General features: G+C 35.8%; 1 protein-coding gene and 1 long non-coding RNA gene across 4 annotated transcripts in view; one reads left to right on the top strand and one right to left on the bottom strand.

The window, feature by feature from the left end:
• The window catches only part of LOC127512462 (uncharacterized), a 121481-nt gene that overhangs the window by 97244 nt on the left and 8989 nt on the right, over positions 1 to 15248 (bottom strand). The window lies entirely within an intron of this gene.
• On the top strand, positions 905 to 14330 carry zdhhc23a (zinc finger DHHC-type palmitoyltransferase 23a). Of its 3 annotated transcripts, XM_051893351.1 has the most exons (9): positions 905 to 1586; positions 2481 to 2586; positions 3294 to 3659; positions 3906 to 4556; positions 5802 to 5969; positions 6076 to 6343; positions 11616 to 11936; positions 13613 to 13701; positions 13965 to 14330. In XM_051893351.1, exons 3-7 carry the CDS (start codon positions 3538 to 3540, stop codon positions 11637 to 11639), a joined length of 1233 nt encoding a protein of 410 aa, XP_051749311.1. In that variant the 5' UTR covers positions 905 to 1586; positions 2481 to 2586; positions 3294 to 3537; the 3' UTR covers positions 11640 to 11936; positions 13613 to 13701; positions 13965 to 14330. The 3 variants fall into 3 exon arrangements, with proteins under 3 accessions (XP_051749311.1, XP_051749312.1, XP_051749313.1); XM_051893352.1 differs by lacking the exon at positions 2481 to 2586; XM_051893353.1 differs by lacking the exons at positions 6076 to 6343; positions 11616 to 11936; positions 13613 to 13701; positions 13965 to 14330 and adding an exon at positions 7858 to 8940 and having other exon boundaries at positions 930 to 1586.

Here is a 15248-nt window from a genome sequence, read left to right on the forward strand (position 1 = left end):
GGAAGATAGAGAGTTATGAGCACTGTAAGCAATCTGATGACATGTATACTATTTAGAAGGACAGCGTTAGTCAAGACTCGGCGGTAACCAAGTATTTTGTTTCTTGATGGGATTGGGGACTCCATTAAGAGCTGCAGCAGCTCTGCCACCGTACAACTTTACTTCACAAGAGCCCACTGGCTCTCACATCATGTAGAACCTGCTGACCACCGGAAGGAAACTTTTAATGGCTGACTTGCAAGAATCGCACCGGATGAGCAGTAGCACACCTGGTCTATGGGCATTTTAAATTCTGCTTAAGAAAAGCTAAAATGAAATGCCAATGTTTCTAGAAAGTCAGTAGCAGAGGTGTCATGCCTATTCATATACTTGAAAAAATTTAACTTTTGAACTCTATAGTAATCTCACAATATAAATAAAACACAATACTGCCAGACTAAAAATACATGAAAAAACTCTAAATATATTTTTTAAATATATTTTTTATAATACATTTATCTAATTTTGCATTTATGTAGTTTTATCTAATTTAATTTTAATTATTTTCTATTATAAATATTTTTATTTTCAAGAAACAGTTGAATTAATTGTACAGAGTCAGTGCTTTTTACAATTTCAATCTCTCCCCAACAAACCCATACAAAAAATAAGAACATAAAATGTTAAGTATTTTTGAGTAAAAAAAGTAAAGCTGCATAGAAGCGTCAAAACTCAAAAGTGAAAGGTCATGACTGGTTTCGATTTGACGAGCAGCACACAGATGGTAAACTTTTTAAAAATAGTATTTGTCATAAAACTGAAAATTTACTTTTTTGTAAATCTGAACATATAAATAATCAGTACTGTTTTTGAAGCGTATTCATTCACAAACACGGGATAAAATTGACGGACAGACGATAGAAGAGTTAAAATTTGAAGTGAAAAGGGTAGGCTACTGTGACCCGATGTCTGGCCCGCCGGTTATGCACGGAACGCGCGCCGCTATCTTTCCTCGTTGATTCACGTTGTCGCTGTCACAGTAACACCTGCCAACTTCCTTTTTCAACGCCGCCACCCAACCCTAATCGGTAACAACGCTCGTAAACAGATCCCTCTCACGCGCCTGCCCTCTCAGAAGAACGCTTGAGATAGTGGAGCGGGTGCGCGCAGAGTTATCTATCACTGCCTTCCGGACAGTCCTGAGAATCTTCACGTGCTGGACCTCATCTGATAAACCCTACAAGGACGTGCCTTTCTCTTTATTGGAAGGTATTTAAGGAGCAAACGACTGAGATGTATCTCTTAAAAATATATATTTTGCTAACATATAATTGTTAAATGAAACGAAGACGCGCCTGGACTTCCACCTGCGTTCTTTGACGGGGAAATAACGGATTAATGGGGAAAAGTTCAGCTGGAATTCTAGGATGACATCTTGACATTTCAGGCTAAACAAACAAACAAAAAAGCTGGAGTCAACCTGTTCTTTCTCCAAACTACTACAAGTGCAACTGAAGATCGGGAAAGACTCACCACAAATAGATGTATGAACTGAAGAACTTCGTGTGGGATGCATTTCCATCTGTGTTGAGGCTGTTAAACCATAGGTAAAAAATTATGCTAAGATAATTTTGATAAAGGTTTCAAAATAAAATTGTTGATATATATTTTAAGTGGTCTTCAGAAATTGAATCATCCTTTGTAGGGTTAATTTTGAATCACAGCAAACTCAAGGGCAAACCTTTTGTTTACTCCAGGGATCAAATGTAATTTAGAACATGTCAAACACATGCTGCTCAATTATTTTCTCTATCCGAAAACTATGATAGAAAATGGCCTCTCTGGGAAAAGTTTTTTGATGGCCCAATTATTTGATCCACATGAGACATCAGATGGCCTTAATTCAAGTAACAAAGAGTAGATTCAGATATTAACCCTTTCATGCATGAATTATGACAACCTCAGTCAGGATTTTTTTTCCTATGTGTTATTATTGTTCTCAGGGCATGAAAAACAAGATTTGAACTTTTTTTTTTGTTCACACATATTTTTCGAAGAGATTTTCAGATGACAGTGTGTGTTTTTTTTGTTTTTTTTTAAATAAGATACTGTATTAAACATAATACAAAAATAACAGCAATCTACATTGATCTATTGATGTTTTCAGACTGTGGAAAAAACTAGTGATCAGGTGTTTTCAGTCTCATATGAAATGAGCAGTGTTGGGAGTATCGCATTACAAGTAACATGCATAATGTAATCAGATTACTTTTTTGATGTAACAAGTAAAGCATTACAGGTAATGTGCATTACATAATCACATTACTTTTTGATGTAACTGCAAATTATATTCTAATAACACAAATACATTTATTTACAGCCAAAAAAGCTACTGCAGATGAAGTATTTTCAGGAACAACAATCACAGTAATAGCATGAATTGTAGCTGAAATATACTGTGCTGTAACATTTTTTATTTTATTTATTTTTTTATCTGCAAGAGTCTCCTAGGATAGAAGGAATGGATTGATATTCTGGAGCAACTTGGCATTTCTGACTGGCCATCGGCCATCTTGGTTTGGAGACAAAAAAAATCCACATACAAAGGTTTGTCACTTGATGGCGATGCATAGGATGATGCACTAGTGTCCACTAAAGAGACTGATGTGCAACAATGCCATCAAAATCCATGCATATGCAAGAAAATGCTATTTGAATAGCTGTCCACTAAAGTGACCTCTATGTGTGAAAGGGTGATAAAAATACTAATTATAGACTACATAGCTAATTATAGACCAGTGCTTATGTTATTGTGTGCGTCCATCTGTATGTCTGTGCCAGTGTAAGCTCCCAAGTGAGAAAGAGATGGGTTGGGCCAGATGTCAGTGTTAGACACCTGACTATGTGCTGTTCCTCTGTGACCTGAAACTAGTTGGTGAGTTTAGGCCACACGTGTGTAAATTGCCTATAAAAAATATTCACTTCCCTTGAACTTTTTTGTATTCAATTAATTGTATTTTCTTATATACATATTTATGTCAGTGATCATAACAAAAACCCCTAAATTCATTTAAAAAAAAAAAAACAACACACACAGAAAAAGTGTGAGTATTCACTAATAAGAAACAATTAATTAAGAATCTGTCCTCCAAAATTACACAAAAGAGCAAAGAGGGCTGTGGCACTTACTGTTTTGCATATTTCATAAACCTATTTCATAAATTAGCGCATTGTGAATCGTCTGATAACCATCAAGATCAACAAGAAAAACAATATTGACAAAGACTGATTTTATGTTATTTCTTTCCAACCAGTGCAACGCATGCTTTTTTCACAAAGCTTCTGATGTAAAAAGCAGCAGATGAACAGCAAGGAAGCTGAACAAGAAATCCACCTGCATCTGTTATGTCAGCTAACTGCTAAAACTACCAACAGCCCTGAATCAACCCTGTCCCAAGATGAACAAACCCTTTCCACTTATTTGAATAAATGTGATTAACCGAACCCTGAAAAAAGCTTGATCTCACAGTGGAAGCAGATTGTCTCTGACACAAAGAGATGAAACGAGAACGTTTTAAGCCCCCGCAACCAGATGACCCTCTGTGCTGCTGTGGAGACATCGACCAGCAAAGAGAGTACTGCTGCTGTGACTGTGAAGAACTTGATGATGCCTGTGAAAGGTCAGAGGTCAACCATTTAACCATTCATGGCATGCAGAGGAAGTTTGTCATTGCATTTGTTCATGTAAGCTTTTTAAAGAGAAGTTCACACAGAAATTATTCTAGGAATTCATTTTGTCCTCGTTTACTCGCCGAAGGAAATCATTTGCAGCTTCTCTTTTCCATACAACAAAAAGTCTGTGAAGGTGTGTAAATGATGTGAAGGTGTGTAAAAGTCTATATTTCCTTCTCACCCCTTCTCATTAGGTTACTCAGAGGAGAGCCAGACAAGCCAGACATCATCTCTCGTTTCATCTCTCGTATGGCTGATCGTTTGGGTTTGCCAAGTTGTGCCATAGGACCCCTTCGATTGGAGCTCTCTGTTTTACCTCCCATGGTATTAATTCCTGGTCTGTTGCGAGTAGCGGCAATTAATTGTATGTTGGGATTTGTAGTCTTAACTGCCTTACCGGGACTGGTGCTTTGGTATTACTATGTGACTCACAAAAGGAAAAGACGCACATTGTTTTTCCTTAGTTTGGCACTTTTCTCCCTTGCCTATATGTACTACCTTTTCCTTACTGAGATCGTTCCCAGAGGAGACGTAAGTAATCTGCAGCTGGTTACTGCGACGACAGGCATGATGTTGACGCTTATCTCCCTTGTGCGCACCAAGCAGGGACCAGGCGTTGTCAAATCCCAATCATTAGCTCTGGGAATCAACAGTAGCTCTACAACCAATCAGAGCACAAACTTACCCAGAGACTCCACCCCCTGCAATGGAATCAGCCAGTCAATGGGGGAGAAGGAAGGAAAGAAGAAGTTATGCCCTGTGTGCCAACTGGTGCGCCCACCAAGGGCTGGACACTGCAGGATCTGTGGGGCATGTGTCCTTCGAATGGACCACCACTGTGTTTGGTGGGTTTCTCATTCCTTCTTCTTTGAAAATGTAGTCTGAACACTTTATTCTCAGTGTGAAGTGAATTATTATGAATTATTTTAATACTCTGGAAACTACAGAAAGAAGGTGTGCACTGAGGCCATTTTCTGTATGTGTATCTTTATTCTGTATCTACGCTGCAGTTCAAAAGTTATCTTATACTCACCACGTCTGCATTTATTTGATCAAAAATACAGTAAAGCAGTAATATTGTTAAATATTATTACAGTTAATATAACTGTAAATATAAGTTTTCTATTTGAATGTATTTTAAAATGCTATTTATTCCTGTGATGGCAAAGCTGTATTTTCAGCATCATTACTCCAGTCTTCAGTGTCACATGATCCTTCAGAAATCATTCTAAAATGGTGCTCAAAAACACTTATTATTATTATCAATGTTGAAAACAATTGTGCTGCTATACTACTATAGTGGATAGTATTTTTAAATGATTATCATATTTAATTTATATATATATATATATATATATATATTTTTTTTTTTTAATTAAAATCCTGATATATGCACAATAAAAGGAGAGTAACTGCTTCCATTTATGAAGTTCACACTTTAGTCATCTTGGTGTCACAGACTCACTATTTCGTTATGATTTTAGATATGTTCATTAAAAATATTACTTTATACTTGTGCTTGTTGGATAATCAGTCAAAAGAATGTTTTCTATTATTATATAACTATTCATTTTCATGTCACTTTCATGTCATTATTTGTGCCTTTCCTACATATATTTGGCTTCATGCACATCCCTACTATAGAAATAGTTGAACAATTCTAAAATGAATTGTAGGTCATCTCCCTAGTATTCTCATGCCAATTATTTGATTCTATTTCTGATCTTTACACAAATTGTATGCATGTGTACACTACCCCATCAGACACACACATATGTTCAAGCTGATTCCCAAAAGACGTCACTGGAGCAGGACAGGCTGGAGAGACATGTGCAAAGGCCACAGGAACGCAGCTTTCAGCACAGTAAAGAGAGATCTCACCAGGCCAATCTGTTTCTGTGCTGCTTCAACACGCACACAGGCACAAATAAAAATAGGAACATGCCATAAACCACATTTAAAGCCACATTTAAGAGAAGAGAAAATAGTGTAACTGTTCTCGACTTGGTTTTTGGTATTAATATGTCTGTATGTGTGTTTACATGACTGCTTACTTTTTGTGTCTTTGTGTGTGTGACTCTCCATGACAGGATAAACAGCTGTGTAGGCCAAGCCAATCACAGGCAGTTCATTTTGACGCTCCTTCTCTTCCTGCTGACATCCTTCTACGGGATCAGTTTGGTGTTATGGAGTATATGTCCACGACAGAGTCTATTCACAGCTATGTTATACTGTCCCGGAGTCTACAGCCAATACAGGTACACCATCCACTACTATATATATATATATGTTTAATAAAAATATGCACATACGCAGTGTGTTTTCAACCTAATATAACACATTTGTGTGTGTTTGTGTGTGTAGCACAGCGCTGTGCTTTACATGTGTGTGGTACAGCGTTATCATAACAGCCGGTCTGCTCCACCTGTTCATCATTCAGATTATCAATGTCAGTTACAACGTAACAGAACGCGAAGCTCAAATTGCTTTGCGCAACAAAACTGGCAGACGGCGCTTTTGTGGCCTGGTTGTGGAGACTGGTGTCTATTCACGAGGCTTCCTCCAGAACTGGATTCAGTTCCTCACAATGAACACGGATGAGAACGAATCCACTTTCACCTTCACAGACATGGTATGACACAAGGGACTACAGGCATGATGATCCTGGGTAGTATTTAAGCCATAATGATGTGATATGTTAAACATAACTTTGGTGGTGGTGTTTTTAGGCCTAAAATGTTGGTTGACACATTTACCTTGTTTGCATCAGGCAGAACGGTAGTATTTTTAATTATGAATGGTATGGAACTGGCAAGCAGGAACTTTTTAGGCAGACAGTTTAAATTGATGAAAACATATTTAATGCCTGTGGTTTTTTATTATTATTCCAGTTGTCATGTACACTGATGAGCCAAAATATTATAACCAGTCACAGGTGAAGCAAATATCATTGATCATCTCATAACAAGGCCACATATTAGGGTCTGGGTAGATTAGATGGTAAGTAAACAATCAATTCTCGTAGTCAAGGTGTTGGATGCAGAAAAAAATGGACAGGAATTAAGATCTTAGCGACTTTGATAAGGGCCAAATTGTTATGGCAAGGCGACCAGGTCAGAGTATCTCAGAAACAGCAAGGCATGTGGGTTGCTCCTGGTCAGCAGTGGTGAGAATTTACCAACAGTGGTCCGAGGAGGGGCAAACCATAAACCGGAGAAAGGGCTCCCAAGGTTCATCGATGGACGAGGTTATGGGAGGAATGTGTCACAACATACAGTGTATCGCACTCTGCTACGTATGGGGCTGTGTAGCCGCAGACCAATCAGAGTGTCTATGATGACCGCTGTCCACCGTCAAAGGCGCCTACAATGGGCACGCTAGCATCCACTGGACCTTGGAGCAGCGGAAGAAGGTCGTCTGGTCCCATAAGTCCCATTTTCTTTTACATCACATGGATGGCCACGTACATGTGCGCCATTTACCTGTGGAAGTGATGGCACAATGACGTACTGTGGGATGACGACGAGCCAGTGGAGAGAGTGTGATGCTTTGAGCAATGTTCTGCTGGGAAACCCTGGGTCCGGCCATTCATGTGGACGGCAATTTGACACGTGCCACCTACTTAAAGATTGTTGCAGACCAGGTACACCCCTTCATGGTAATGGTGTTCCCTGGTGGATGTGGACTCTTTCAGCAGGATAATGCACTCTGCCACACTGCATACATTGTTCAGGAATGGTTTGAGGAACATGATGGAGAGTTCAAAATGTTGCCCCAGCCTCCAAATCCCCCACACTGTAAAAAATAAATAGTTGAACATACTGCAGGCCTCAACATTTGACACAAACCTCAAGAATGGTGACAATCAACAAATCTCTCTTTACATCACAACAAAACAAATAACTAACAATAATGACAAAATAACTACAACATTTTTTAAAATGAAGTTAGCAAACAGAAAAACAATAATCCAATAAAAACAGTAAACATATAATATATTCATGCTGCAATGTGTGCTGGGAACTCAAGGAGAATTCTGTTGGTCTGACATGGGTTTTTATTTAGTTTCAAGAAAATTGCATTTCTTAGTATTTGAGACTCAAATGGTTTCGTAAACTGAAAAATATGTAGTTGCTTTTTTTACAGTGCAGATCTCAATCCAGTTGAACATCTGTGGACCAATAAGTTCGATCCATGGCGGCTCCACCTCGCAACCTACAGGACTTGAAGGATCTGCTGCTAACATCTTGGTGCCAGATACCACAAGTCATCTTCAGGAGTCTTGTAGAGTGCATGCCTCGACAGCTCAGCACTGTTTTGACAGCACACGGAAGACCAACAGCATTTTAGGCAGGTGGTCGTAATGTTTTGGCTCATTGGTGTATATGGGCATACTGAATTAGGTTCAGTGGTTTGCAGTCACAGTAGCATTTTTATGAAATGAAACTGCCTGGTTGCACATAATGAAACTTTGCCCATAAAGGCTGTAACTTTATAGCATAAATAATCAAACTGTATGAATGCAACATGCTGCAATGATCAAACATAAGTAGGTAACTTTGTAATCTTAGTAGCAAATAATGACAAGTGTAAGAAATATTAGTAGTATACAAGTTTTATCTGATGATCAAAGCCCAGAAAATAAATGTCACAACCTGAAATATCCCTGCATTATTGCAATTAAGAAATGTATTAGTGATTATTATATATTTATAGATATTTATAAATATTATATTTAAAATATTATAATAGATCACCAAAAAATTAAAGTTCTTTCATCAATCACTCACCCTCATACTGTTTCAAGTTCTCTTGATATTTTATAGGACAGGATATTGAATAGAGACACAACTTTTTAAAGTGGGGCATCTATTGAAACCTTAAAGGGATAGTTCACCCAAAAATGAAAATTCTGTCATCCTTTACTCCCCCTCAAGTTGTTCCAAACCTGATTGACTTTCTTTTTTTAATTAATTATATGTTTCTTTGTTTGTTTATTTGGGTGAAACACAAAAGAGGATACTTTGAAAAATGTCTGTGGTGTTTGTCCATACAATGGTGACCAATGTCCAATATACTCACTCTCATGTTGTTCCAAACCAACTGATTTTTCCCATACAGTGAAAGTAGATGGGGCCCAATGGTTTTTTTTGGACCCCACTGACTTTCTTTTGTCTTTCACAGAAGAAGTCAGAGAGATTCAAATCAACATTAGACACCATCATATGATTTTTTTTTTTTTTTTTTAAAAATCCACGTATCTTTTTGTGTGTGTTTCATAGGGAAAAAAAAGATAAAGTAATACAGGTTTGGAATGATAATAAGGTAATAAGGGAACATAAATTTCTTTTTTGTGGTGAACTATTCTTTTAAATCTGTAAGAAATATTTAAAAAGATTGAACAGAGATTTATCAACCTGCCAAATGCTAGTAAACCAAAAAATAATTTTTAGGCCAAATGTATAATCCTTGTAATTGTAAATATGCTGCTATTTGTAGTGTGCTCTCTCAGGACGAATGATGTTGTACACTTTTCTGTAATGACATATTTCTGTGTTCAATGCTTACTGAACAATTGTGTGTTAAAGAGTTAGTTCACCCAAAAATGAAAATTCTGTCATTAATTACTCACCCTCATGTTGTTCCAAACCCGTATGACTTTTGTTCATCTTCGGAACGCAAATAAAATCTTTTTGATGAAATCTGTCCCTCCATAGACAGCCACACAATTGCAACTTTGATGCTTCAATAAATTCATAAAGAGATCATAAAATGAATCCATTGAGCGGTTTAGTTCAGATTTACTGAAGAGACACGATCGCTTTATATGATGAACAGATTGAATTTAGGCTTATATTCACATGTACATTCATCAACTCACATCAGTTAATCAGTTATGTTTGCTTGATGTGCGAGAACCAATGAGGTTTATTCTCGTGTGTTACGCAGCACATTTGAGCTTCCGGAAGAGGTTTGTTCTCGCGCGTCAAACAGGTTCGGTTGAGTTTCTGTTTAGGTTCGCTGATCAATGTTTATATGTGAGTAAAAGCCTAAATTCAATCTGTTCATCATATAAAGTGATCGAGTCTCTTCAGAAAATGTGGACTAAACCGCTCAATTCATATGGATTTGTTTTACGATCTCTTTATGAACTTTTTGAAGCATCAAAGTTTCAACTGCGTAGGCTGGAGGTACAGAAAGCTCTCAGATTTCATCAAAAAGATCTTCATTTGACCATTAGGTTTGGAACGACATGAGGGTGAGTAAATAATGAATTCATTTTTGGGTTAACTAACCCTTTAAGCAATGCTGAGGTGTACTTTACTGTTCTTTATTATATCATCTATATTAAATGAATGATCATACATCATTAAGTATGGGTACAAATAAAGATCATGTGTTTAAATTAATTCTGTTATTTACATAGACTGCCACTCACTACCGTATGACACATTGGTTGTGTTGATTACTGTGAAACGGTCATGAGTGACCTACCTATGCAGCGAAGGGAGACAGGAAGTGGTTTTTATAGCAGTGCTGGCCCAATTACCTTGGTGCAACAACAAGAATGAAAGCAAGACAGTGAAAACACAAGAACATATTTGCATGTGTGCTTTAGACTGCACTTTCTACTACAAATATGCAATTTAAATTTATACAGATTGATATGAACAATTTTTTACCAGTTTTTTTTTTTTTTTTAAACAAATTGCAGTGTAAAAAGAGTAGGCTATCAATTATTTGAAATCTCTCTGGCTACTTTAAAAACAATAAAGAATTCTTAAGTACAATCACACCTCTTCTAATATACAGTTCTTAGACGTGGTACTTCGTTACAGGAAGTTGTTTTAAAAGATAAGATTTACTGAAACCCCTGCCCCCACCTTTTAGAGCTACCAGGTTGTCTATGTGGTTGCTTTCTGTCTATGCTGAAAAATGCATTAGACGACATCGTACGTCCAGCATAGCACAAGACACCATGAGGATCGGACAGACTAATCCATCTCTAGTATCTGAACAACACCGGACCCATGTGTTAATACTCTTCATAACCCTTATAACAGGTATGTGACTGTGAGACACACACACAGAGACAGAGATAGGCTTTGTTTTAGTTTTTGTTATACCTTCAAAAGCTTCAGGTCTGTAAGATTTTTGCGAGATGTTTTTGAAAGAAGTCTTGTATGTGGATCAAGGATGCATTTATTTGATCACAAATATTATAAACAGTATTGTGAAATAACTGTTTTAATATATTTTAAAATGTAATATATTCCTGTGATGGCATGAGCTAAATTTTCAGCATCATTACTCCAGTCTGCACTGTCACATGATTCTTCAGTAATCATTTTATTTGGTGCTCAAGAAACATTTCTTCTTATTATGAATGTTGAAAACAGTTATGCTGCTTAATATTCATATGGAAATCATGATATATATATATTTTTTCTGTTGAATATAAAGTTCATTCTTCAGTTTAATGCCAAATAAAATTTTATTACCAAATAAAATAATTAATTTCGTTCAAAAAAGAGAAAATGTATTCCCCTTTATACTTTTGAACAGTAGCATATTCTTGTGATGTATATAATGAAAACATTTTAATGAAAGAACTGAACGGTTAAAAGTAGGAAACTGTGGCAGTTAGATACAGGAAGAGAGAGCAAATATGGGTTCACAAGCACCTGACAGTAAAGTACAGAGCTCTTTTTTACATCTACTGATTGATTAGGTGTGCTATTTTATAAACTGTTAAAAAGAATTATTTACTGATCATACTGAGAAAAAGCTGATAAATTATGCTGTTCAGTTCAGTATGCTGAAAATGCTGTTTGTGCCATTACACAGTTCTTTATTTCTCTTCTTGCTCTTCTTTTTCTTCTTTCTCTCTTTGTTTTTCACAGGGGCCTTTACAGATGAACATGTGATTCAAGCTCCTTTGGGTGGGAGTGCAACTTTTAACTTAAACATTACAAGAGACATGAAAGTAAGCCTTGCTGAATGGAGCAGGTGTCCAGATCACAAAGTTTTTGTGTACAGCCCCAACCATGGACTCACTATAGTTAACAACAGCTATGCTGGTCGCCTTTTTGCAAAATCAAGCCACAGCATTGTACTGGAAAACTTACAAGAGAGCGACTTTGTGACTTACTGCTATAAACTCAGCACTTTCCCAGATGGGAGTCTTCAAGGAAAAATTAATCTAGTGAAAAGGACAGAAAATGGTAAGAATAATATTTATCTTCCTCAACATAACACCAGACATGCTGTTTGTAAGTTAGCTAAAAATAAACCCATATTTGTTCCTACAAATAACATTTTATAATTATACATTTAAATTATAATTATAACCATTATGGCTATTTACCGTATTCACACCCATATCTGACTATCATTTAACATTCAGAATCAAGATGAGGCACACAACACAGAACACGCAGAGCAGAATCATCAAAGTGCTGTACTATGTTCCACTACTGGAAATTATTCAATTAAAACTAACTACTAGTATAACAACAAACTAATAGTAACACACTTTATTTCTTTGTTTAAAAACAAGAACATAATGGGAGTAACATAAACCCAAATCAAATCCATCCTAAGGTGCAAACCTCTGACAAACTTCTAGAAAAAAGTGAAGGATACACTAAAAAATAATTGTAATTTTAACAGCAAAAGACCAAATTAACAGCAAAAACTTAATTGGTTAACAGTGTGTTCCCTGTAATAGAGCTAACCTTACATTTTTTTGTGATTTTACAGTAAAATACTGTTAAATGTACCATTTTTGGAGGTAAAAAACCCCAAATCATCTAATAATTTACAGTGAAAAATCATAAACTGACATTTCCAGAATTCCTTGACACTTCACATTTGATGGTTTTTAATTTTAATTTTTTAATTCTTCTTAGTTTTGTGTGTACATTAGGGCAGTGTTTCCCAAACTTTTTTCAGCCACGGCACCCTTTGAAAATTTTCAATAATTTGTGGCACCCTATGTTGTCACGATACTGGATTCCTGCACAGAAATTCAGACCAACCTTTCTTATGATTTGCATTTATACTATCCATTTGTGTATGTTCTTTGTTATTATTAGAGACATCAGAGATTGGTGGTACCTAGCCTATATGTTAAATGCTTTATATGGAGCCCGCACATGACATGATTTACTTATTCGTTCCCTCGATTTGCACGCGATTTAGCAAATCGAGGAAATTAATTAAGCCTAGTAGCCTAAATCGTGTGCACAATTTAGCCTACTATTTTTCCTGCATGTCATGTGCGGGGCTCCGTAGCTTTTTATACACATTTTAGCAATTTTAAAATGTTTAAAGGATTTTTACATGGCACAACAGCTCTCACCAAACGTCACCCCGGTTGGGAATCACTGCATCAGGGTTTTATGTTACATCTTATGTTGTTAAATGAATGTTTATTGTATTATTTAACAAGAACAAAACAGCTTTTAGCTTTTAGTAGAAGCGTTGACTTGCTAATTCAGCAAAAAATAGCTGTTGGATTTACCATTTTAATTCTTTTTTTTTAATTACCATTTTAAATTGTAAAATTTACAGGTTGTTCGGTAAATAAGTTTATATTTTTACTGGAATTTTTTTTTTTTTTTTTTTTACAGAATTGTTCTGGTAACAACTGCCAGTTTTATTCTGTAAAAATGACGGGACTTTTTTTTTTTAACGGTGTAACAAATATGATTTGTGAATTTATGTTTGAAGGTTTGTTTTTGCATATTCTCATAGTTTAACTTTGTTGTAGCTATATCATTTGAATTTAAATTTAGTGATGTTTGTTATTAAATAGGCCTTTTTTAGTACTAATAAGAAGTATAATAGAGAAACTGGAAGTAAAAAATGAGACATTGTGTTGTTAATCTTCTCTCAGGTCTCCCCAACACAGTGATAATCTCGGTGGGTTGTGGCATGGGTTTAATAGTACTATTTGGAATCATCGCTGGAGTGGTTTGCTACAAGGTAATAATCTTAAACCCTTCCACATACATAAAAAAGAGGAAGAAAAGAATCAATTGAATTCAATGAAACAACTTATGGTCGAATGGTTTAGTAAATGATTTACAAAGAAATGTATTGTGCTCATTTTTTCATGAATAATGTCGAATGTGTGTGCCACCCTCTTAAAAAGACTTGGAATGTTTTGTATAATGTGTCTTAGTAAAGTCAGGTTTCATGCATGTGCCACACCAAATGTTTATCTCAACCAATGTCTCTTCCATCAGAAGAGGAGAAGTAACCCAGCACTGAATCCTGTGCAGCATAAAGATCAGAAAAAACCCAAGAGCACACAGAGTGAGGAAGAGTTGCAGAATGATGACTCCAATTACCTCAGTTTGAATTAACTCAATATGTCTATAATATATATTAATGGATTTACTGTAAATTTTAAGAAATTGACTGCTTTTTAATAACATCACTGCAATATCCCACAGAAGAAAATTAAGTTTGTGGACTAGCACATACACTTATAAACATTAAATCTTTCCTTTCTAGCTTTTAAGAGGAGTTAATTCATTCTTATTTGTATATCAAATTTTATTTTGTAATAAACTATGCTTTCTCTGGCAATAAATGTTTTGTCTTTTTAAGTGTGGCCTTTATTTTGTTCTTTCCTATCATGATAACATAGGGTGGACTGGGGAGAAAAGAAATAATTCAAATTTGATTAGGATGATTAGAAGATGTATTTTTGGCCATTGATCTGGCCTCAAGTTTGATGAATTCGGTTAAGCAAAAAAGAAAGTAAATCAAAAGCAAGTTCATGAGTTGATTATATTCTATGTTGTTCTGAAGTGTTAGGGTAATAATCTATGTAAAGCAGGGCTGGACTGGAGCTAAAATTCGATCCCTGGACAAACCCAGCCCATGTGGCCCACGAGTTCCCCTGTGAATGTTTTTGCTGAGGTTAGGGCCTTAAATTGGAGTAAATAAATTAATAAATAAAACAAGGACAGCGACAAATAATGATGGATATTATTGAATTTACTACAAATGCAGTTAACAAATTTAATCTTGCACTTTTGTCACATAGAAATGCACTTTGGCAGTAAAGCACTGATTTTCATGCCGTTAAGTAAATTTAATGCTATTAAATTCTGTCATCAATTACTCACTCTCATGTCGTTCCAAATCTGTATGACTTTCTCTCTTCTGTAAAACACAAAAGAAGATATCCTGAAGAATGTTGTCAGCCAAACCATTTCAGTTAGGCTACCCTTCACTCCAATTATTTTCTTTTATATGTTACACAGAAAGAAAGTAATTTATGTTTGTAATGACATTACAAGTAAATGATGACATTTTGGGTTGAACTACCCCTTTAAAACAATAAGATTTTTTTTATGCAAGACACTGATATCTATCTTTCATGACGCTCTCATTGAAATAACATTTTACTTCAATTAAAATTCATAAGAACTATTAAAAATATCATAAAATATATTTAAAGAAAAAAAAGAAGCTTTGTCCTTATTTCATGGGATCCAGGCTTTAAAGCTGTTTTGTTA

The sequence above is a fragment of the Ctenopharyngodon idella genome, chromosome 5, assembly GCF_019924925.1.
Source record: "Ctenopharyngodon idella isolate HZGC_01 chromosome 5, HZGC01, whole genome shotgun sequence".
Classification (NCBI taxonomy): domain Eukaryota; kingdom Metazoa; phylum Chordata; class Actinopteri; order Cypriniformes; family Xenocyprididae; genus Ctenopharyngodon; species Ctenopharyngodon idella.